We start from the raw sequence: 25,668 nt of genomic DNA, 5'->3' as shown, positions 1-25,668 counted from the left end.
CCAATTGGCACACAGTAAGGTCACTGTTACAACCTGGTGAGGAAGGTGTCGAGGGATCCCTCTCAGCCTTTACCTGGTCTTACCAAACAGGGTTTAATTTTAAACACACTGTTTTTAGCTCCCCCTTGGTGAATCCTTGTTCACCGCTTTCCAATTATAATGCAATGAACTCGGCACGAACAGGTTTTCTTAGATTTAAAGAAGAAAAGTTGAAATTTATTAAACTTGAATTTAGCCTCTAATTCGGTTGACGTCTTCGGATACACGATACGCCCAAGCTAGCATGCATACGCGATACACACATACAAATCGAGTCAGAAAAGAGCAGAAGGGAAATAAAGTGGAAAAATTTGAGGCAGTATCTGAAGAGTTGTTTTTACGGTTCTTGGAGCTCACTGTAGAGCCCTTGATTGTAGGTAGATCTCGCTTTTCGTTGGGACCCAGTATTCTTCTTAAACCTTGTTCGCTGGAGGAGACGTTTCTCTTTTTGGGTTCATGTGTCTTCAGTGGATTCAGAGGCTTGTAAGAAAGAGATGAGAGCAGACAGGAGAGATCTTCTCAGTCCTGGAGCAAACAGATTTTCTGAGTTCAGACTCTCTGGCCAGTTCAGAAGAAAACCATGAAACAGCCAGTTAGCTGGTTGAACCTGTCCTGGCCCTTGTGGATTGTATCCTCCTTAGCAGGCCCTGGAATGCGCTTCCTCATCTTCGCTGTCTGTTAGTATGTAAATATTTTTTTCCAGCCACGGCTGACCTGTTTAACAAGTCATTTCCTCGCTCCAGCAACAGTTAAAAATCAATGTTCATGACAAAATTGATGTCCCTCATTCTTGGCAGGTGGGGGCCTAGCATGACATCACACAAACAGAAACGAGATTAATTACCTATGTAATCTATTTTTGTTGATAAAGGATAAATGTTGACCAGGACATCTAGGGAATTCGCCTGTTCCTTTTCCAATTATGCCATGGTATCTTTTACATCCACGTGAACATGGATATGGTGTCTCAGTTTAATGCTTCATCCAAAAGAGGCACCACTGTCATGCAGCACTCCCTCAGCACTGCACTGGTCATCCTGGGTTATGCGCTGAAGTTCCAGAATGGGGCTTGAACCCACAAGCTTCAGACTCAGTGAAAGCGCAACCACTGAGCAGAGGCTGACTCAGTGTAAATATCAACCTTACTTGCAGAGAAGTAGGGAACTCAAACTACTCGGCTGATGCTTTGGGATTATGTCTGTATATGATTGAAGAGCTCTTAATGTTAGAGTGCAGTCACTTTCCCCTTTATGCATTCAACTATGGAGAAATACACCCTCTGAACTAAGGGATTATTTTGGGGCAAGGAAGCGCACTTTCCATTTTCTTAATAAAATTCTTTCTTTCTTTCTTTTGGGCCTCCTTATCTCGAGAGACAATGGATACGTGCCTGGAGGTGGTCAGTGGTTTGTGAAGCAGCGCCTGGAGTGGCTATAAAGGCCAATTCTAGAGTGACAGGCTCTTCCACAGGTGCTGCAGAGAAATTTGTTTGTCGGGGCTGTTGCACAGTTGGCTCTCCCCTTGCCCCTCTGTCTTTTTTCCTGCCAACTACTAAGTCTCTTCGACTCGCCACATTTTAGCCCTGTCTTTATGGCTGCCTGCCAGCTCTGGCGAACGCTGGCAACTGACTCCCACGACTTGTGATCAATGTCACAGGATTTCATGTCGCGTTTGCAGACGTCTTTAAAGCGGAGATGTGGACGGCCGGTGGGTCTGATACCAGTGGCGAGCTCGCTGTACAATGTGTCTTTGGGGATCCTGCCATCTTCCATGCGGCTCACATGGCCAAGCCATCTCAAGCGCCGCTGACTCAGTAGTGTGTACAAGCTGGGGATGTTGGCCGCCTCGAGGACTTCTGTGTTGGAGATACGGTCCTGCCACCTGATGCCAAGTATTCTCCGGAGGCAGCGAAGATGGAATGAATTGAGACATCGCTCTTGGCTGGCATACGTTGTCCAGGCCTCGCTGCCATAGAGCAAGGTACTGAGGACATAGGCCTGATACACTACAATCAAAGAAACCTGCAGTTTTCATCATTTTGCATCCAGCATAATCTCTTTGTCACAGATGTCATTACTATCTGACCATTGTTTTCGGAACATAGGCGCAGGAGTAGGCCATTCAGCCCATCAAGCCTGCTCCGCCATTCAGTATGATCATGGCTGATCATCCACTTCAATGCCTTTTTCCCACACTATCCCCATATCCCTTTATGCCATTGGTATTTAGAAATCTGTCAATCTCTGCTTTAATCATACTCAATGACTGAGCTTCCACAGCCCTCTGGGGTGGAGAATTCCAAAGATTCACAACCCTCTGAGTAAAGACATTTCTCCTCATCTCAGTCCTAAGTGGCTTCCCCTTTATTTTGAAATTGTGTCCCCTGGTTCTAGACTCCCCAACCAGGGGAAACATCTTAGCTGCATCTACCCTGTCTATCCCTTTAAGTATTTTGTAGGTTTCAATGAGATCACTGCTCATTCAAGGAACAAAGAACAGTACAGCACAGGAACAGGCCATTTGGCCCTCCAAGCCTGCGCCGATCTTGATGCCTGCCTAAACTAACACCTTCTGCACTTCCGGGGCCCATATCCCTCTATTCCCTTCCTATTCATATATTTGTCAAGATGTCTCTTAAACGTCGCTATCGTATCTGCTTCCACCACCTCCCCTGGCAGCAAGTTCCAGGAACTCACCACCCTCTGTGTAAAAAAAACTTGCCTCGCACATCCCCTCTAAACTTTGCCGCTTGCACCTTAAACCTATGTCCCCTAGTAACTGACTCTTCCACCCTGGGAAAAAGCTTCTGACTATCCACTCTGTCCATGCCGCTCATAACTTCAAAACTCTAGAGAATACAGGCCCAGTTTCCCTAATCTCTCTTCATAGGACAGTCCTGCCATCCCGGAACAAGTATGGTGAACCTTCATTGCACTCCCTCTATGGCAATAATATCCTTCCTAAGGTGAGGGGACTAAAACTGCACACAGTACTCCAGGTGCGGTCTAAACAAGGTTCTATACAATTGAAGCAAGACTTCACTACTCCTGTACTCCAATCCTGTTGCGATAAAGGCTAACATACTTATTAGCCGCCTTAATTGCTTGCTGCACCTGCATGTTAGCTTTCAGTGACTTATTGATGAGGACACCCAGATCCCTTTGTACACCTACACTTAATAATCTATTACCATTTAAGAAATACTCTGCACATCTGTTCCTCCTACTAAAGTGGACAACCTCTCATTTTTCCACATTCCATCTACCATATTCTTGCCCATTCACTTAGTCTGTCCAAATCCCCTTGAAGCCACTTTGCATCTTCCTCACAACACACATTCCCACCTAGTTTTGTGTCATCTGTGAATTTGGAAGTATTACATTTGGTCCCCACATTCAAATCATTGATATATATGTTTTGGCTGCGATATAGCAGACCCAATCCTCACCTGACTTTTTTTTATTCTTTCATGGAACGTGGGCATCGCTGGCAAAGCCAGCATTTCTTGCTCATCCCTAATTGCCCTCGAGAAGGTGGTGGTAAAATCCTAATCCATGCATTTTGTCCCCTTCTTCCTCTTGTTTCCCCTCCCCCCAAAATCTTAGTGGATTGAGGTCAATTGTATCATCTCAGCTGAAATCAGTTAATGTAACAAACTGAGAATTAGACTGTGGATGTGGGAGGGTGCAGCCACTCGCTCGTACGCACATGTCTCACTCCGTGTCTGTCTTTCTCCTTCTCCCTTCACTGTGTGTGTGTGTGTGTGTTTCCTCTTCCCCTCTGTGTCTGCCTGTCTCTCTTCCCTTGCTCCTGTCTGTGTATTTCTTTCCTCCTCTTTTCAGCTGTCTCACAGTTGTTGCTTCTTCTAATAGCCTCATATCGCTGCTGATATTTTTATTGGCCTTGTGTCTGTGCAGATCCACCACTGAACCTAATTTCCATAGTTAAAACTGTTCTATTTTCCCCCTTTATTCCTCCCACTGGGTTGCTGTCCTCCTTTGACTGATTTACCCTGTTTTGCCATTCATTCTGATGAAAGGTCATAGACCCGAGACATTCTCCACAGATGATGCCAGACCTGCTGAGTGATTCCAGCATTTTCTATTTTTATTCATTCCATTGTTTTACATGTTTTACCTCTTTGTTGTAATTGAGTCTTGATTCAATGTTTTGAAGAGCCTGATTGAGTTTGGTGTGAGATTACCCCACCAAGCTAACACAGATCTGTTCTCTTTCAGTAATCTCATGCTCACAGCAAGTGAACCCTGGATCCTCTATGATCCAGATCTCATATCCTGAGGCCTCATACAGGCATTGATTGATCAGTGTACCTTACCCCTTGTTCTAGAAAATGGAAATATCAGCATAGCACAGGTTCTAAGTTGATCAACTTGGTTTTATTTACAGTTTTAAAATGCATTGCAGCACATGCAGAACAGCACAATCCCATACGGAGACTAATTGCAAACTCCCAGACCATTGCAATGCAACCTGTGCTTATCACAAACCAATCACTTGCTTCAGCATGAACTCCAGTCCAGTTCCCAGAAGTGATCTGTGCCCCTAGTCTTTGTGGCTTGGCTATTCACTGGCTAAATGTGCTGAACTTGTGCAGAGCTTGCCCAATGAAGCATTTGTTAATTTTTGATTTTAATTTTGGCAGTCACTGGGTGAGCGCTGGGCAGCTGTTTGTCGTTGGACTGAAGACCGATGGCGCCAGCTCCAGGATGTTTTCATGCGGTGGCAGCAACTGTCGGAAGACCAGGTCGGTGAAAGATACGGGCAATTGCATTATATGAAAAAAACATAAACTCAACTGTATATTTACTAATGGCACTGATTTGAAGTTGAGGTAATTTCTGCGGCATTTAGCAGGAGTGTTGGGGAAAATCAGTTTAAAAAGAATTTTGCTTTGCGTTCTTTTTGCAGCTGCTGCTTGAAGCTTGGCTGACTGAGAAAGAAGACATTCTCACTGAGCTGCAAACCAGCAGCGTCAAAGATCAGAGTGAGATTAGAGTGAATATCCACAGACTGGCTGTAAGTGGGCTTTGAACGAGCGCTGGTTTTGACGGGAGCAGCTGGTTTCGGTTCTTCCATCTAGTTGGTGATAGAATCGTGTTAAAGTTGCCTTTGTGGCTTTGAAATAGTGATGGGGTAAAAAAAAAATCATCATTTGGTTGTTGTCCATTTAGTCGTAGAGACATTATGGTGCTGAAGGAGGCCACTAAGCCCATTGAGTCCATGCTGGTTTTCTTTCGAGCCATCCAATCAGTCCCATTCCCCTGCTCTATCCCTGTGGCCCTGCAAGTTTATTTCCTTCAAGTGCCCATCCAAGTTCCTTTTGAAATCATTCGTTGTCTCTACTTCCACCACTCTCGTAGGCAGTTCCAGGACATTACTACTCGCTGCACAAGGAAGTACTTCCTCACATCCCCACTGCACCTGCTGCCCAAAACCTTAAATCGGTGTCCCCTAGTTCTTGTACCATCAGCTAATGGGAGCAGCTTTTCTTTGTCTAGCCGATCCAAACCTGTCATAATCTTGTACATCTCTATCAAATCACCTCTTGATCTCCTTTCCCTCACTGGATACAGATGTGCCTGAAGATTGGAGAATTGCTAATGTTGTACCATTGTTTAAAAAGGGAGCGAGGGATAGACTGAACAATTACAAAGCAGTCAGTCTAACCTCAGTAGTGAGCTAATTATTGGAATCTATTCTGAGAGACAGGATAAACTGTCACTGAGAAAGGCACAGGTTAATCAAGGAAAGACAGCATGGATTTATTAAGGGAAGATCTTGTTTGACCAACTTGATCGAATATTTTGGAGAAGTAACCAGGAAGGTAGATGAGGGTAGTGCAATTGATGTGGTCCACATGGATTTTACCTAGGCTTTTGACCAGGCAGACTGGTTAAAAATAAAATCCCATGGAATCCAGGGAAATGCAGCAAGGTGGATACAAAATTGGCTCAGTGGCAGGATTGTTGACGGGTGTTTTTGCGACTGGAGGGCTGTTTCCAGTGGTGTTCCGCGGGGCTCAGTACTGGGTCACCTGCTTTTTGTGGTGTATATTAACGATTTGGATGTAAATGTCATGATCAAGAAGTTTGCAGGCGACACAAAGATTGACCGTGTGGTAGATAGCGAGGAGGATAGCTCTAGGCTGTGGGAAGATATTGATGGTCTGGTTAGATGAGCAGCAAAGTGGCAAATGGAATTCAATTTGGAGAAGTGTGAAGTGATGCCTTTGGGGGAGTAAAACAAAACAAAGGAATACACAATTAATAGGAAAATACTGAGAAGTGTAGATGAAGTGAGGGACCTTGGAGTGAATGTCCACAGGTCCCTGAAGGTAGCAGGCCAGGTTGATAAGGTGGTTAAGGAGGCATATGGAATCCTTTCCTTTATTAGTTGAGGTATAGAATATAACAGCAGGAGGTTATGCTGGAACTGTATAACTCATTGGTTAAACCACAGCTTGAGTATTCTATGCAGTTCTGGTCACTTCGTTACAGAAAGGATGTAATTGCACTAGAGAGGGTATAGAGGAGATTTAAGAGGATGTTTCCAAGACAGGTAAAATGCAGCTATGAGGAAAGATTGGATAGGCTGGGGTTGTTCTCCATGGAACAGAGAAGGCTGAGGGGAGATCTGATTGAAATGTAAAACATTTTGAGGGGTCTGTATAGAGTGGAGGTGAAGGGTCTATTCACCTTAGCAGAGAGGTCAGTGACAAGGGGGCATAGATTTAAAGTGATTGGTAGAAAAATTAAGAGGGGCGATGAGGAAAGTTTTTCACCCAGAGAGTGGTGGGGGTCTGGAACTCATTGCCTGAAAGGATAGTTGAGGCAGAAACTCTTAACTCATTCAAAAGGAGCCTGGATATGCACCTTAAGTGCCATAATCTGCAGGGCTGCGAACCAAATGCTGGAATGTGGGATTAGAATGGGTGGATCGTTTTTTGGCCAGCACAGACACCCTGGGCCAAGTGGCCTCTTTCTGTGCCTTAATCTTTCTATGATTCTTTGCTCCAAGGAGAGAAACCCCAGCTTCTCCGACCTATCCTTGTAGCTAAAATCCCTCATACCTGGAGTGATTCTCGTAAATCTCATTTGCATCCTCTCAAGGACCCTCACATCCTTCCAAAAGTGTGGTAACAACTGAATGGAACACTCTACCTGTGGCCTAACCAGAGCTTTATAAAGTTTCGGCATAACTTCTCTGCTTTTGTATTCAATACTTATTTTTATGAAGCCTAAGATCCCATTTGCTTTGCTAATTACTCTCTCAATATGTCCTGCCACCTTGTTCTGATCCCTGTGGAGATCAACAAACCTAAAGAACTGAATTTACCAAACGATCCCAATAAACAAAACAATGGACAAGGTTTCACTTTTATAACTTTTGCTTTAACAATCAAATCAAAATTGTTATGACAGAGGTGGGAGGAGTGCACTTTTTTTTCTAGTTCCATTTCTTCACAGGTCACAACATATATTTAAATATTTACCCAGTTATTGATGCGGTCAATCATAGACTCTGCTTTTTTATCCCAGAATAAAATGCACCAACCAGGTTTCTTTAATAACAGCATTACCAGTTTATTATAAAACAAAACATAACCAGTAATGAAGCAGCGCATTAACACAGAGTGAAATATGAAAGTTCCCTTTTGCCTTAGTGCACGCATACACACAGACTGGTTAACTGAAAAAATAGAGATTTTCTCTTTAGAGCTCTATTGCAAAAAAAAAAAGAATACTTTGGCCAAATACTGCTAATTCTTGAAGAAAAAAGATATGGCAAGATGTCTGTTGCCCCTTTTTGGGTTGGCTTCCCAAATACGCGTAGATGGCTGTAACTGGGATCTTCCGAGAACAGTTCTTTTCAGGCGACATTGCAGATCAGTTTGGGCAGGGTTTCCAGGAGAAATGCAGCACCAGGGTTTTCTGGCAGGCCTTTCAGGAGGAATGCAACATCAATTTCTCTCTTTCTTACACTCGCTTCTCAGAGCTTCTCAATGAGATAGAAAAGGTTGAGCTGGGGTTTTGTCCTTAGCAGGTTGATTTAAAACTCCTTTCAAAATACTCCACACCCCAACTGACTGTCCAAAGTGAAACCAAAACAATTTCTCAAGAGTCAAGCCTTCTGACGCCTATAAATCTTGACCTATCACTTCTCTGTAAGCATCTCCCCCAAGTCAAGAAGCCCCTGCAGGGTATTATCTGAAGACACGTGACTTCCAGTAAGGGTTGTTTACAAACCAAGTCCAAAAGACCTTCCAATGACCTCTTTTCAATGACACCAGTGAAAAAAAATCCATGGGATCCTTTTCAGTTTTCCCAAATAAAACAATGTCCATAATACTAAAATACATGAGTCCTCAAAAAAACTAACAAAAAATATAGAAGCACAGTCATAACAAAATCAACATAAATTAAACTTGAATTAACAGATCACGGTATGTATGTATATATATATATATATACATTCCATCTTCGCTGCCTCCGGAGAATACTTGGCATCAGGTGGCAGGACCGTATCTCCAACACAGAAGTCCTCGAGGCGGCCAACATCCCCAGCTTGTACACACTACTGAGTCAGCGGCGCTTGAGATGGCTTGGCCATGTGAGCCGCATGGAAGATGGCAGGATCCCCAAAGACACATTGTACAGCGAGCTCGCCACTGGTATCAGACCCACCGGCTGTCCATGTCTCTGCTATAAAGACACCTGCAAACGCGACATGAAATCCTGTGACATTGATCACAAGTTCTGGGAGTCAGTTGCCAGCGTTCGCCAGAGCTGGCGGGCAGCCATAAAGACGGGGCTAAAATGTGGCGAGTCGAAGAGACTTAGTAGTTGGCAGGAAAAAAGACAGAGGCGCAAGGGGAGAGCCAACTGTGCAACAGCCCCGACAAACAAATTTCTCTGCAGCACCTGTGGAAGAGCCTGTCACTCTAGAATTGGCCTTTATAGCCACTCCAGGCGCTGCTTCACAAACCACTGACCACCTCCAGGCGCGTATCCATTGTCTCTCGAGATAAGGAGGCCCAAAAGAAAAAGAAAGAATATATATATAAATTATATATTAATTATCAGAAACAGCAAAGATAGATCTCATGGATTTATTCACAGTCTACTCAGCATATATGGTGCCAATTACAGCCACAAAGTTCTTCAAATCTCTGAACTTCCTCAGATCTCCAGCTCCTTTCTTCCAAGATGCAGCCACTGATTCCCAACCAAAAGCAGTTCTCCCTTCAACCCGAACTCCATGGGTATGGTCTTCACCAAAAATGGCACCTTTCCCCAGAATTACCTCAGCTCTGCTCACAACAGTCTTGATGCTGTGGATCCACTAGTATTACCTTAAGTAACCAGAACAGCTGCAGCAACTCGTATTTGCCTAGATTAGCTCCTGGATCCAGCCTTCACTTTCTTCAGCCTGCCTGCATTCTACCCCTAAGTGATCTGAGCTCAGATGGCTCTGTGTCCTTTTATTTGATTCCAACCAGTTTCAGTTTCCCCAGAAACCTGAGGTTTTAGTTTGTCTCTGTTTCATTTTCCCTTTCAGTTAGAGTCTGTCTCAAAAAAAACAGAGTCAGTGCCCCTAACAGAACATTTGACAAATCATCTGTCAGACAACAGCTTGCACACACGCCCCTGCAAACTGCGGATTCCATCGCAACCTTCAAAGATCTGTGTGCATGAACCCCTTTGTCCCTGTGCACTCTTCAAAATTGAACGACTATGTCTATATTGCCTCTCGCTATTCCTTCTGCCTAAATAGATAACCTCACACGTCTCTATTAAATCCCATCTGCCACTTGTCTGCCCATTCTGCTAGTCTGTCTATGTCCTGTTGCAGTCGACTTGTATCACTTATTTTTTTTATTTTTTTTTTTATTTTATTTTATCTAGAGATACAGCACTGAAACAGGCCCTTTGGCCCACCGAGTCTGTGCCGACCACCCATTTATACTAATCCTACATTAATCCCATTACATCACATCCCAACCTTCCCTCAATTCCCCTACCACCTACCTATACTAGGGGCAATTTATAATGGCCAATTTACCTATCAACCTGCAAGGCGAAAACCCACGCGATCGCAGGGAGAACTTGCAAGCTCCACACAGGCAGTACCCAGAATCGCACCCAGGTCGCTGGAGCTGTGAGGCTGCGGTGCTAACCACTGCGCCACTGTGCCGCCCAAATCATGCTCACTGTCTGCCACACCTCCAAGTTTGGTCTCATTGGCAAATTTTGAAATTTTACTCTATTCCAATATCCAAATCATTTATATAAATCAAAAAAAGCAATGTTCCTAGTACTGAACCTTGTGGCACAGGATTGTCTACCATCCTCTAATCTATAAAACAACCATTTACCATGACTCTATTTTCAGTCCTTAAGCCAATTTTTTATCCAAGCTGACACAGATCCTCCTATTTTATGATAGTCAGTTTTTTTAACCAGCCTTTTATGTGGTACTTTGTCAAAGTCTTTCTTAAATCCACATATACAACATCCATTGCTTTCCCTTCCATCAACCTTCTGTGTTACTTCATCAAAAAAATTCAATTAGATTAGTCAAGCACAATCTGCCTTTTGCAAATCTGTGCTTGCTGTCCTTAATTAACTCAAACCTCTCCAACTGCCTTTTTTCCCCTGATTATTGTTTCATGAGAGGTATAGACAGGGTGGATAGCAAGAAGCTTTTTCCCAGAGTGGGGGATTCAATTACTAGGGGTCACGAGTTCAAAGTGAGAGGGGTAAAGTTTAGGGGGGATATGCGTGGAAAGTTCTTTACGCAGAGGGTGGTGGGTGCCTGGAACGCGTTGCCAGCGGAGGTGGTAGACGCGGGCACGATAGCGTCTTTTAAGATGTATCTAGACAGATACATGAATGGGCAGGAAGCAAAGAGATACAGACCCTTAGAAAATAGGCGACATGTTTAGATAGAGGATCTGGATCGGCGCAGCTTGGAGGGCCGAAGGGCCTGTTCCTGTGCTGTAATTTTCTTTGTTCTAAAACCTTACCCACACTGATTTTAAACTGATCGGCCTGTAGTTGCTATGAATGTCCTTACACCTTTTCTTGAAACAAGGTGTCACCTTTGCTACTCTCCAATCCTCTGGCACATCCCCCATATCTCGGGAAATTTGGAAAATTAAGGCTAGGCCTTCCACTATGTCCACTCCCTCATTCCTCAACTGCGATGCAAGCCATCGGACCAGGTGACCTGTCCACTCTAAGCATAGCTTGACTTTCCAGTACATCCTGCCCATCAGTTTTCACCCTATCCATTACCTCTACCTTCTCTGCTTCTACAGATATGGTGTCAGCATCCTCTTGCTTAGTAAATACTGATACAAAGTATTGATTAAGTATTCTAGCCTTGCCCTGCACCTCTAAGCATATATCACTATCTTTGTCCCTAATAGGACCAACCCAGCCTCTTGCCATTCCCTTACTATTTGCATTCTGGTAGAAGATTTTTGGAATCCCTTTTGTGTTAACTGCCATTATAATCTGTTATTCTCTCTTTGCCAGTCTTATTTTCTTCTTCACGTCTCCTCTCAGCTTACTGTATTTGGTCTGGTTCTTGCTTGAAGAATTCAGCTGACATGCATCATACATCCTCTTTTTTTATTGTTTTATCATGTTCTCTATCTCCCTTGTCATCCAAGGAGCCCTGCCTTTGGTTCCCTTGCTTTCACCCTTGTTGGAATGTACCTAGCCTGCACCTGAAACATCATCTCCTTCAAGATCACCCATTGTTCTGTTACAGTTTTTCCTGTCAATCTTTGGTTCCATTTTACCCTGGCTAGATCCCTTCTCATCCCATTGAAGTTAGCCCTCTTCCAATTTAGAAGTTCTACTTTAGATTGCTCCTTGCTCTTCTCCATTGCTAACCTAAACCTTATGATACGATGATCACTTTGACTCAAGTGCTCCCCCACAGACACTTGGTGCACTTGGGCCACCTCATTCCCCAGCACCAGATCCAGCAATGCCTCCTTCCTAGTTGGACTGAGAACTAATCAAGGAAGTTCCGAACACATTTCAGAAATTCCTCCCTCTCCTTGGGTAATTCAAGTCCCCAAATATCAGCACTCTATAGTTCTTATACATCTCTGTGATTTCCCTGCAGATTAGCTCCTCTCTTTCTCTCGCTATTTGGAGGCCTATAGAATACCCCCAGGAGCGTGATCATATCCTTTTTGCTTCTCAACTCTAACCAAATGGATTCTGTCTTTTCCCCCTCAAGGACATCCTCTTTTTCCAACATTACTTCCCTAATGCCACTTCATCCATCTTTTTTCCGTTCCGACCTTTTCTAAGTACTATGTATACTTGAATAGTAAGTGTCCAGTCCTCACCATTTTAAGCAACATTTCTGTTATTGCCACTACATCATATTTCCATTCAGTTACTTGTGTCTGTAGCTCACCAACCTTATTCACTACACTTTGTGCATTTACATCCATGCATTCTAAACCAGTGTTTGTATTTCTCATAGTTGTTGTTGTTCTGCTATCTAATATGGTACTACTTCCTTCTCTAGTACTGTTCAACACACTCCTTTATGCACCTTATTCTTTTCTACTTGCATATGCTGGCACCCATCCCCCTGCCAATTTAGTTTAATTCCTCTACCACACTCATGAACCTCCCCGTGAGCAGTTAGGTCCCAGTCCTGTTCAGGTGCGACTTGTCCCTTTTGAATAGGTACCTCCTGCCTCAGAACTGGTCCCAATGTCCAAAGAATCTGATCGCCTCCCTCCTGCCTCATGCCTCAAACCACGAATTGATTTTCCTTATCTTCCTATTTCTACTCTCGCTAGCTCATGGTACTGGGAGTAATCCAGAAATTACTACCTACAAGATCCTACTTTTTAACTTCCTCCCTCGCTGCTGAAAATCTGATTGTAGGACCTCACTACCTGCTCTCCTGATGTTGTTGGTAGCGACATGTACCGCTCCCTTCCGCCTGCAGAATATTCTTCACCCTCTCCGTGATGTCCCTTACCCGGGCACCAGGGAGGCAACACACCATGTGGGACTCATGGTTGCTGCGGTTGCAGCAATGCCTTTCTCTCCCCCCCTCACTATGGAATCTTGTATAATGGCTGCATTTCTACTCTTTGTTGCTCCTTCCTGTGCAGTCCTTTGCCCTTTGGTGCTATGGTCTGGATGGCAGTCCTTCAAGATGTTGTTACTCCCAGCAGTCTCCAATGCTTGATTACCTGTTGGAGAGTGACACATGCCCTGAAGACTCCTGCAATTCCTACCTCTTCCTACTCTTCCGGATGGCCACCCATCTACTATACTGAACTTTCAGTGCCTGTGGGTGAGTCCTTCTGTGAACTGAACATGGAATCATAAAATGGTTATAGCACAAGGTAGCCATTTGGCTTGTCATATCTGTGCTCGCTCTCTGAAGGAGCAATTCATCTTGTGCCACTTCTCAGCCTTCTCCCTGTAGCTCTGCACATTCTTCCTCTTCAGTTAATCTAATTCCCTCTTGAATGCCTTGATTGAATTGGCCTCCACCACACTCTCAGGCAATGCATTCCAGATCCTCACCACTCACTGTGTGAAAAAATTTTTTCCTCGTGTCACCATTGCTTCTATTGCCAGTTACCCTAAATCTGTGCCGTCCGGTTCTCACTCCGTCCACCAATTGGAACAGTTTCTCCCCATCTCTTCTGTCCATACCCCTCATGATTTTGAATATCTCTATCAAATCTCCTCTCAACCTCCTCTTCACGGAGCAAAACAGTCGCAACATCTCCAGTCTGTCTACGTAAATGAAGTTCCTCATCCCTGGAACCATTCTCATGAATCTTTTTTGCATCCTCTCTAATGCCTTCACATCCTTCCTAAAGTGTGGTGCTCAGAACTGGATGCCATACTCTGGTTGAGGCCGAACCAGTGTTTTATACAAGTTTAACAAAACTTCCTTGCTTTTGTACTCTATGCACCTATTGATAAAGCCTAGGATGCTGTATGCTTTATTAACATCTTTCTCAACTTGTCCTGCCACCTTCAATGATTTATGCACATATAGAACAAAGAACAGTACAGCACAGGAACAGGCCATTCGGCCCTCCAAGCCTGCGCCGATCTTGATGCCTGCCTAAACTAAAACCTTCTGCACCTTATAACCCCAGGTTCCTTTCTTCCTGCACCTCTTTTAGAATTGTATCCTTTATTTTATGTTGTCTCTGCATTCTTTCTACCAAAATGAATCACTTCACACTTTTCTGCATTAAATTTCATCTGCCACTTGTCTGCCCTTTCCACCAACCTGTCTATGTCCTTTTGAAGTTCTACACTATCCTCCTCAAGTTAGCAGTACTTTCAAGTTTTGTGTTGTCTGCAAATTTTGAAATTGTGCCCTGTACTCCAAAGTCTAGGTCATTTAATATATATCAGGAAGAGCAAGGGTCCTAACTCCAACTTCTGGGAATTCCATATAAACCTTCCTCCCGTCCGAAAGACAACCATTAACTGCTACTGTCTGTTTCATGTCACTCAGCTAATTTTGTATCCATGTTGCTATTGTCCCTTTTACTCCATAAACTGTAACTTTGCTCACAAGTCTGTTGTGCGGCACTTTATCCAATGCTTTTTGGAAGTCCATGTACACCACATCAACCCTCTCTGTTACCTCATCAAAAAATTCAAGCAAGTTAGCTAAATGTGATTTGCCCTGAACTAATTCGTGCTGTCTTTCCTTAATTAACCCACATTTTTCCAAGTGACTATTAATTTTGTCCCGAATTATCATTTCTAGAAGCTTTCCCACCACTGAGTTTAAACTGACTGGCCTGTAGTTGCTGGACTTATCTTTACAGCCTTTTTTGAACAAGGCTATAACATATGCAATTCTCCAGTCCTCTGGTACCACCCGAATCTAAGGAAGACTGGAAAATTATGGCCAGTGTTGCTGCAATTACCACTCTCACTTCCCTCTGTATCCTTGGATGCATCTCATCTAGGCCTGGTGCCTTATCAACTTGAAGTATTGACAGCCTATCCAATACCATCTTCCTTATCAATTTTAAACCCTTTAAGTTTTTGAACTACCTCTTCAATGTTTGGACATTGAGTGAATACTGAATCAGGCTCGATGCCTGCCTCCACCTCCCTCCCCCACCAAACACCGTGCAGAGTGTGACTTTCCAGAATCTTGCATGAAAATGACTATTTGGGCAAGGTACTGGTGGTGGAGAAGCTGAATGGGGCAGGGTGCTGTGGATCTGTCTTCTAGGAAAGAGTGGAGAATATAAACCTGGGCAGGTGCTGAACTTTAAAAAGAGCAAAAGACCATTTTTTGATGCAAAATTACTGATGGTCACTTTATTAATTTCCAGCCCCTTGGAAACTTGGATTTGATTTTTGCATCCAGTGCATGGATTTTACAAATGTCTGGAAAAGCTGTGGGAAGTTATTGTGCAAAATTAAAGACAGAGTTCCCAATGAATGTGTAACAGTAAAGGTACTTTTGTATCAGCACTGAGAGCGCAGTCTGGAGTACTGCGAAGTAGTGCTGAATAAGAGATCCATGACTAATTAGACTTCACTGTCTCTGATTTACATTCTATTTTGCTGATGCTCTTAAATTAGGCCAATTAAGAGGCCATCTTGCAAATGGAGACCAGCAAGTCAGTGATTTTTGTGGCTCTGCAATGCATGAGCATTTTGGGTTGGGAATTTTCATCTTAACTCTTGTGATGTGTGCACAGGAAGCCAATTCCTTGTGTTTAGAACCCAAAGAGAGGATTTGTAGACTCTGTCAGGTAAATCTGTGTCCTGGATACAGCCATTAACAAGGTGAGTACTGCCAATGCTCAGGTAAAAGCATCACAAGATCTTATCATGTCGGTTTGTATTTGTATATTGTAGTTCATGTGAGTAGACAAGCTGATTCTATGATTTCCCTCTTAGATTTATTCTTGTTGACTACACCTGTCAAATATTGACCCTGTGGGTTCCTTTATTCCTGCTTTTCATGACTGGCCATCAGTAGTGTTGTTGAATGCATTTAGTTGAAAAGGGAGGTGCCATTCATTTCCAGAGATATGTACCAATGCAGGACCAGAAGGAAGTGGCATATTCGGGCAACTGACCAATGCTGGGAATAAAGCCAACTGACAGTAGACAGCTTGGTGTACTAATGCTTTGCAATGTGGGGTGGCAGTTTCTTGCATGATGAGCTCCCGATCTTTGCTGTGATATCCACCATAAGCATTCGGGTGCTTCTCTGCTTCCCCCCCCCCCCCCCCTCCCCACCCCTCACTTTTATATCTAGCAGAAGGAGACATAATGGTCAGAAGATTCACATCGAATTTACATGCCTAGCAGCCAGTATAAGGTGTTACAGCATGTTTGTCACTCCCTCTATAGCAAGAACATGTGGCATCATGGCAGTATGGTTTGAAGACAGACAACACTGGGCAAATGCATGGCAGATGCAGTATAATGTGGATAAATGTGAGGTTATCCACTTTGCTAGCAAAAACAGGATGGCAGATTATTATCTGGCTATAAACGGAGAGAGGGGAATATCCAACGAGACCTGGGTGTTCTCGTACACAAGTCGCTGAAGGTAAGCATGTAGGTGCAACAGGCGGTAAAAAAGGCAAATGGTATGTTGGCCTTCATAGCGAGAGGATTTGAGTACAGGAGCAGGGATGTCTTGCTGCAATTATACAGGGCCTTGGTGAGGCCACACCTGGAATATTGTGTACAATTTTGGTCTCCTTATCTGAGGAAGGATGTTCTTGCTAGAGAGGGAGTGCAGCGAAGGTTTACCAGATTGATTCCTTGGATGGCAAAATGAGTCGGTTAGGATAATGTTCGCTGGAGTTCAGAAGAGTGAGGGGGGATCTCATAGAAACCTATAAAATTCTAACAGGACTTGACAGGGTAGATGCAGGAAGGATGTTCCCGATGGTGGGGGAGTCCAGAACCAGGGGTCATAGTCTATGGATACGAGGTAAACCTTTCAGGACTGAGATGAGAAATTACTTCACCCAGAGAGTGGTGAGCCTGTGGAATTTGCTACCACAGAAAGTAGTTGAGGCCAAAACATTGTATGTTTTCAAGAAGGAGTTCGATATAGCTCTTGAGGTGAAAGGGATCAAAGGATATGTGGGGAAAGCGGGAACAGGTTACTGAGTTGGATGATCAGCCATGATCATAATGACTGGCGGAGCAGGCTCGAATGGCCTACTCTTGCACCTATTTTCTATGTTTCTCTCTTGGACTGGTGGTGGTTACCACAAATGAGGTAACACCACCCCTAAACACTGTAGGGTGTTGCAGTCAGAGGTACCCATACTTAGCACACTTGTACAAGTGTTGCAGAGCTCCCTGGTCTGCATGGGAACCTGCTCAGTTTTGGGAAGTTACAACAGCTGAATACGATTTGAAGGGCCAGGACCAATGTGCTTGCGAGGTGGTTTGCTTGTGCTATTGGGCAGGGTTTAAACTAATTTGGCAGGGGGTTGGGAACCAGGATGTAAGAGTATAAGGATGTAACATTATAAAGGAAAAACAAGGTGCACAAAGGATTGGGAGTGACAGATAGCACTAGAGTTATAAATAGTAAGGTATTAGGTGGGGTTAGAGTAAGAGAGAATGCAATAAGATTTAAATTAGGTTTACATTGCATGTATGTGAATGCGTGGAGCGTGGTAAATAAGGTTGGTGTGCTACAGGTGCAGGTAGCCACGTGGGAATATGATTTGGCAATAACGGAGACCTGGCTTAGAAAAGGGCAGGACTGGGTACTAAATATTCCTGGATACAAGGTGTTCAGGAAAGATAGGGAAGGAAAGAAAGTAGGAGGGATGGCAGTATTGATTAAGGAGAATATTACAATGCTGGAGAGAGAGGATGGCCCAGAAGGGTCAAAGACAGAGGGAGGGATTTAGATTCCTGGGACATCGGGACGGGTTCTGGGGAAGGTGGGACCTGTACAAGAGGGACAGGTTACACCCAGACAGGAACGGAACCAGTGTCCTTGTGGAGGCGTTTGTTAGTGCTGTTGGGGAGGATTTAAACTAGAGTGGCAGCGGGATGGGAACCTGAGTGGGGAGACCGAGGAGGAGGAAACAAGGATAGAAACTAAAGACAGGAAACAAAAAGGCAAAAGTGGAAGGCAAGCAACAAATCGGACCATAGTGCGATACAATGCTAAGATGACTAAGAATGTTAAAAAGACAAGCCGAAAGGCATTGTGTCTCAATGCGCGGTGTATTCGCAATAAGGTAGGCGAATTAACCACGCAAATAGATGCAAATGGAGACGATATAGTTGCAATTACAGAGACATGCCTGCAAAGTGACCAAGGATGGGAACTGAACATCCAAGGGTATTCAGTATTTAGGAAGGACAAGCAAAAAGGGAAAGGAGGTGGAGTAGCGTTGTTAGTAAAACAGGAAATCAGTACAATAGTGAGGAAGGATATTAGCTCAGAGAATCCTGATGTGGAATCTGTATGGGTGGAGCTAAGAAGCAACAAGGGGCAGAAAACGTTGGTGAGGTTGTATATAGACCCCCAACAGCAGTGGTGATGTAGAGGATGGCATTAAACAGGAAATTAGAGACGCATGCAATAAGGGTGCAACTGTAATTATAGGTGATTTTAGTCTACATATAGATTGGGCAAACCAAATTAGCAATAATACTGTAGAGGAGGAATTCCTGGAGTGCGTACATGATAGTTTTTTGGACCAATACGTTGAGGAATCAACTAGATAATAGGCCATCCTAGACTGGGTATTGTGTAATGAGAAAGGATTAGTTAACAATCTTGTGCGGGGTCCCTTGGGGAAGAGTGACCATAACATGATAGAATTCTTCATTAAGATGGAGAGTGAGAGAGTCGATTCCGAGACTAGGATCCTGAATCTAAATAAAGGAAACTATGAAGGTATGAGGCGCGAGTTGGCTATGATAGATTGGGGAATGTCACTTAAAGGGTTGACAGTGGATAGGTAATGGCTAGTATTTAAAAAGCGCATGGATGAATTACAGCAATTCATTCCTGTCTGGCGCAAAAAAAAAACAGGAAGGGTGGCTCAACCGTGGCTTACAAAATAAATTAGGGATAGTATTAGATCCAATGAGGAGAGATATAAAATGGCCAGAACAAGCTGCAAACCTGAGGATTGGGAGCAGTTTAGAATTCAGCAAAGGAGGACAAAGGGATTGATTAAGAAGGGGAAAATAGAGTATGTGATTAAGCTTGCAGAGAACATAACTGACTGTAAAAGCTTCTATGGATATGTGAAGAGAAAAAGATGAGTTCAGACAAATGTGGTCCCTTACAGTCAGAAACGGGGGAATTTATAATGGAGGACATTATAATTGGCAGACCAATTAAATACATACTTTAGTTCTGTCTTCACAAAGGAGGACACAAATTACCTCCCAGAAATGTTGGGGAACATAGGGTCTAGTGAGAAGGAGGAACTGTATGGGATCAGTATTAGGGAAATTGACGGGATTGAAGGTCGATAAATCCCCAGGGCCTGATAATCTACAACCCAGAGTGCTTCAGGAAGTGGTCCTAGAAATAGTAAATGCATTGCTAGTTATTTTTCAAAATTCTATAGACTCTGGAACAGTTCCAACAGATTGGAGGGTAGCTAATATAACCCCACTATTTAAAAAAGGAGGTAGAGAGAAAACAGGGAATTATAGACCAGTCAGCCTGACGTCAGTAGTGGGGAAAATGCTAGAGTACATTATAAAAGATGTAATAGCAGAGCACTTTGAAAACAATGACAGGATCTGACAAATTCAACATGGATTTACAAAAGGGGAATCATGCTTAACAAATCTACTGGAATTTTTTGAGGATGTAACTAGTAGAATAGATAAGGGAAAAGCAGTGGATGTGGTGTATTTGGACTTTCAGAAGGCTTTCGATAAGGTCCCACATAGAGATTAGTGTGCAAAATTAAATCACATGGGATTGGGGGTAAGGTACTGACATGGATAGAGAAATGGTTGGCAGACAGGAAACAAAGAGTAGGAATAAACGGGTCTTTTTTGAGTGTCAGGCAGTGACTAGTGGGGTACTGCAGGGATCAGTGCTAGGACCCCAGCTTTTCACAATATATATTAATGATACAGATGAGGGAATTAAATGTAATATATCCAAGTTTGCAGACGACACAAAGCTGGGTGGGAGTGTGAGCTGTGAGGAGGATGCAGAGAAGCTCCAGTGTGATTTGGACAAGTTGAGTGAGTGAGCAAATACATGGCAGATGCAGTATAATGTGGATAAATGTGAGGATATCCACTTTGGTGGCAAAAACAGAAAGGCAGGTTATTATCTGAACGGCGATAGATTGGGAAAGGGGGAGGTGCAGCGAGTCTGGGTATCCTTGTGCAACAGTTGCTGAAAGTAAGCATGCAGGTGCAGCAGGCAGTTACGAAGGCAAATGGTATGTTGGCTTTCATAGCGAGAGGATTTGAGTACAGGAGCAAGAATGTCTTGCTGCAATTATACAAGGCCTTGGTGAGACCACATCTGGAGTATTGTGTGCAATTTTGGTCTCCTTATCTGAGGAAGGATGTTTTTGCTATGGAGGGAGTGCAGCAAAGGTTCACCAGACTGATTCCTGGGATGGCGGGACTGACGTATACAGTATGCTACATTGAAAGAAGTACAAGTAAATCGCTGCTTCACCTGAAAGGAGTGTTTGGGGCCTGGGATAGTAAGGAGAGAGGAGGTAAATGGACAGGTATTACACCTCCTGCGATTGCAGGGGAAGGTTCCATGGGACGGGGACGAGGTGGTGGGGGTAATGGAGGAGTGGACCAGGGTGACGCGGAGGGAACGATCCCTTCGGAATGTTGACGGGGAAGGGAGGGGAAGATGCGTTTGGTAGTGGCATCACGCTGGAGGTGGCCGAAATGGCGGAGGATGATCCTTTGGATATGGAGGCTGATGGGGTGGAAAGTGAGGACAAGGGAAACCCTATCACGGTTCTGGGAAGGAGGGGAAGGGGTGAGGGTAGAAGTGCGGGAAATGGGCCGGACACGGTTGAGGGCCCTGTCAACAACAGTGGGGGGGAATCCTTGGTTGAGGAAAAAGGAGGTCGTATCGGAAGCACCGTCATGGAAGGTAGCAGATGCATCGGAGACGGAGAAACTGGGAGAATGGAATGGAGTCCTTACAGGAGGTAGGGTGTGAAGAAGTGTAGTCGAGGTAGCTGTGGGAGTCGGTGGGCTTATAATGGATATTAGTAGACAACGTATCCCCAGAGATGGAGACAGGGAAGTATCAGAAATGGACCATGTAAAGGTGAGAGAAGGGTGGAAATTAGAAGCAAAATTGATAGTTTTCCAGTTCGGGGCGGGAGCAGGAAACGGCACCGATAGTCATTAATGTACCGGAAAAAGAGTTGGGGGAGGGGGCCTGAGTAGGACTGGAACAAAGAATGCTCGACATATCCCACAAAAAGACAGGCATAACTAGGACCCCTGCGGGTACCCATAGCAACACCTTTTACTTGAAGGAAGTGCATGGAGTTGAAGGAGAAGTTGTTCAATGTGAGATCAAGTTCAGCCAGGCGGAGGAAGATGGTGGTGGATGGGGACTGGTTGGGCCTCTGTTCAAGGAAGAAGCGGAGAGTCCTTAAACCAGACTCGTGGGGGATGGAGGTGTAGAGCGATTGGACGTCCATAGTGAAGAGGAGGCGGTTGGGACCAGGAAACTGGAAATTGTCCAAATGACGTCGGGCGTCAGAAGAGTCACGGATGTCGGTGGGAAGAGACTGGACCAGCGGAGAAAAGATAGAGTCAAGATAGGAAGAAATAAGTTCAGTGGGGCAGGAGCAGGCTGATACAATGGGTCTGCCGGGACAGTCCCGTTTGTGGATTTTGGGAAGGAGGTAGAAGCGGGCTGTCCGGGGTTGTGGGACTATGAGGTTGGAAGCTGTAGAGGGAAGATCTCCAGAGGAGATGAGGTCAGTGACAGTCCTTTGGACGGTGGCTTGATGTTCGGTGGTGGGGTCATGGTCCAGAGGGAGGTAGGAAGAAGTGTCTGTGAGTTGACGTTGAGCTTCTGCAAGGTAGAGGTCGGTACGCCATACAACAACAGCACCACCTTTGTCTGCAGGTTTGATGACCATGTCGGGGTTAGACCTGAGAGAACGGAGTGCCTCAAGTTCAGAGGGGGACAGGTTAGAGTGAGTGAGGGGGGCAGAGAAATTGAGACGACCAATGTATCGCCGACAGTTTTCAGTGAAGAGATCAAGAGCGGATAAGAGGCCAGGGGGAGGGGTCCAGGTAGAGGGGGAATGCTGGAGGCGACTGAATGGGTCTGCTGGTCAGGGGGAGGACTCCTGGTCAAGGAAGTGAGCCTGGAGGTGGAGGCGACAGAAGAAGAGCTCAACGTCATGCCGAGCGCGAAATTCATTGAGGTGGGGACGTAAGGGGATAAAACTGAGACCTTTGCTGAGTAAAGAACGTTCGGCGTCAGAGAGGGGGAGGTCAGAGGGTATAGTGAATACACGGCAAGGGGGTAAGATCAGAACGGGTGGGGTCAGAGGGAGGTGAAGAAGAAGGAGCATCTGGATGGGGACGAAGATCTGAAAAGAAGAAAAAAAGTTTACAGACTGGGTGACTGCTTTGCGGAACACCTCCGCTCAGTCCGCAAGCAGGACCCTGAGCTTCCGGTTGCTTGCCATTTCAACACTTCCCCCCTGCTCTAATGCTCACATCTCTGTTCTGGGCTTGCTGCAGTGTTCCAGTGAACATCAACGCAAGCTCGAGGAACAGTATCTCATTTACCGATTAGGCACACTACAGCCTGCCGGACTGAACATTGAGTTCAATAATTTCAGAGCACGACTGGCCCCCCATTTTACTTTTATTTTTAGTTATTCTTTTTTTCCCCACAATTTTTACAATTTTTTTTTTACATTTATTTCATTTCATCTTAGTTTGTTCAGTTTGCTTACCCACTGTTTTTCTTTCATGTTTGTATTTGCTGCTGTTCAATCTTCAGTCCGTTAACACCCTATCTGTACTAATGCTTTGTCTTTCAACACACCATTAACATATTGTTTGCCTTTGCTGCATGACCTTTTGGTCAGCTATGTGGCCTTATCCAATCTACACCTTCTCCTTTGTTGTCTCTTGCCCCACCCCTGCCTCACTTGCTTATAACCTGTGACATTTCTAATATTTGCCAGTTCCGAAGAAGGGTCACTGACCCGAAACGTTAACTCTGCTTCTCTTTCCACAGATGCTGCCAGACCTGCTGAGTGGTTCCAGCATTTCTTGTTTTTATTTCAGATTTCCAGCATCCGCAGTATTTTGCTTTTATATTACTGAGTTTGGCTGATCAGCCATGATCGTATTGACTGGTGGTACAGGCTCGATGGGCCGAATGGCCTGCTATTTTTCTATGTTTCTATCAAGCGTTGCTTGGGAACCATTTAGTGGACAGTGATCATAGTATCATAAGGTTTAGGTTAGCTATGGAACAGGACAGAGAGCAATCCAGAGTAAAAGTAATTAATTGGGCAGGAAGTGGTGGGGGCGGGGTGCGGCGGGTGGGTGACCAATTTCAGTGGGGTGAGAATGGATCTGGCCCAGGTAAATTGGAATGAAAGATATGCAGGTAAAGCTGTAATGGAACAATGGGCTGCCTTTAAAGAGGATATAGTTAAGGTACAGTTGAAGTAAATTTACATGAGGGGGAAAAGTAGGGCAAGTAAAACCAGAGCTTCTGGGATGATGAAAGAGATGGGGAGTAAGATGAAGCAGATAAAGGGGGCGTATGATAGATGTCAGTTGATAATGCAAGTGAGGACCAGGCTGAATATAAAAAGTTCAGAAGGGAAGTGAAAAATGAAATATGAAGCAAAAAAAAAAGAGTATGGGGAGAGACTGGCAGCAAACAGAAAAGGGAATCAGTGTAGCACTAATCGCTACATTGATTGAATTTTGCATTCCATTTGAGGGTGAGAAGAGTAGATCTACAACTTGTGTTCTAAATTTAAATAAGGGTAATTATGAGGGTTTGAAGACAGAGCTGGCTAAAGTAAACTGAGAATTAGGTTAAGGGATAGGCCTGTTGAAATGCAATGGCAGACATTTAAGGAGATATTTCATAACACTCAGCCAAGATACATTCCAGTGAAAAAGAAAGACTCCAGGGGAAGGACGCACCATCTGTGGCTAACTAAGGAAGTTAAAGATGGTATCAAATTGAAAGAAAAAGTGTACAATTCAGAGAAGTGTGAAAAAGCGTACAATCCAGCAAAGAGTTGTGGCAGGTTAGAAGATTGGACAGAATAGAAAAAAAGCAAAGAAATAAAAAAATGAGAGAGAAATTAGAGTATGAGAGCAAGCTAGCTAGAAATATAAAAAAGGATAGTAAGAGTTTCTACAGGTATTTAAAAAGGAAAATAGTAAGTAAAGTGAGTGTTGGTCCTCTTGAGAGTGAGTCTGAGGAGTGAATAGAAAATAAGGAAAAGGCAGAGGAATGGAACAGATGTTTTGCATCTGTCTTCACTGTAGAGGGTACAAATAACATCCCAGAAATAATTGTGAATCAGGAGTTGAAAGGGAGGGAGGAACTTGACACAATTACCATCACCAGGGAAAAGGTACTGAGAAAATTATTAGAACTAAAAGCTGACAAGTCCCCAGGTCCTGATGGACTTCATCCTAGGGTCTCTAAAGAAGTGGATGCATTGGTTTTAATAAAGGGGAACCTGTGGATGTGATGTACTTAGATTTCCAGAAGGCATTTGGCAAGGTGCCACATCAAAGGTTACTGAACACAATAAGAGCTCATGGAGTAGGGGCTAACATATTAGCATGGATTGAGAATTGATTAGCTAACACGAAACAGAATAGGCATAAATGGGTCGTTTTCAGGTTGGCAAGCTGTAACTAGTGGAATGCCACAGGGATCAGTGCTGGGGCCTTAACTATTTACAGTCTATATAAATGATTTGGATGAAGGGACGGAATGTATGGTTGCTAAATTTGCTGATGACACAAAGATAGGTAGGAGAGCAAGTTGTGAAGAGGGTATAAGGAGTCCACAAAGGGATATAGATAGGTTGTGAGTGGGCAAAGATTTGGCGGATGGCGTATAATGTGCGAAACTGTGACCTTGTCCACTTTGGCTGGAAAAATAGAAGAACAACATATTATTTAAATGGAGAGGGATTGCAGAACTCTGAGACACAGAGGATCTGGGTGTCCTAGTACACAAAACACAAAAAGTTAGTATGCAGGTACAGCACGTGATTAACAAGGCAAATGCAGTATTTTAGTTTATTGCAAGGGGAATGGAATATAAAAGTAGAGATGTTTTGTTGCAGTTGTACAGGGCATTGGTGCGATCACATCTAGAGAGTCGTGTATAGTTTTGATCTCATTACTTAAAGTACGTATTTTCATTGGAAGCAGTTCAGAGAAAGTTCACTCGACTGATTCCTGGATGAGAGGGTTATCTTATGAGGAAAGATTGGACAGGTTGGGTCTGTATTCATTGGAGTTTAGATGGATGAACATATAAGTTCCTGAGGGGACTTGACAGGGTGGATGTTGAAAAGATGTTTCCCCT

The 25,668-nt window shown here is 44.1% G+C and overlaps 1 protein-coding gene across 7 annotated transcripts in view; it reads left to right on the top strand.

Moving 5' to 3' along the window:
* LOC137376165 (utrophin-like) overlaps positions 1–25,668 on the top strand; it is a 904,611-nt gene that overhangs the window by 170,692 nt on the left and 708,251 nt on the right. For all 7 annotated transcript variants that reach the window (XM_068044198.1, XM_068044197.1, XM_068044199.1 and 4 more), the window contains 2 exons: positions 4,703–4,804; positions 4,969–5,076. In XM_068044198.1, coding sequence (XP_067900299.1) covers positions 4,703–4,804; positions 4,969–5,076 — 210 coding nt within the window. The remainder of the gene's footprint in view (positions 1–4,702; positions 4,805–4,968; positions 5,077–25,668) is intronic.

Source organism: Heterodontus francisci, chromosome 13 (genome assembly GCF_036365525.1).
Source record: "Heterodontus francisci isolate sHetFra1 chromosome 13, sHetFra1.hap1, whole genome shotgun sequence".
Lineage (NCBI taxonomy): Eukaryota > Metazoa > Chordata > Chondrichthyes > Heterodontiformes > Heterodontidae > Heterodontus > Heterodontus francisci.
Note: the sequence above shows the minus strand (reverse complement) of the source record. Positions and strands in the feature narration are given on the sequence as shown.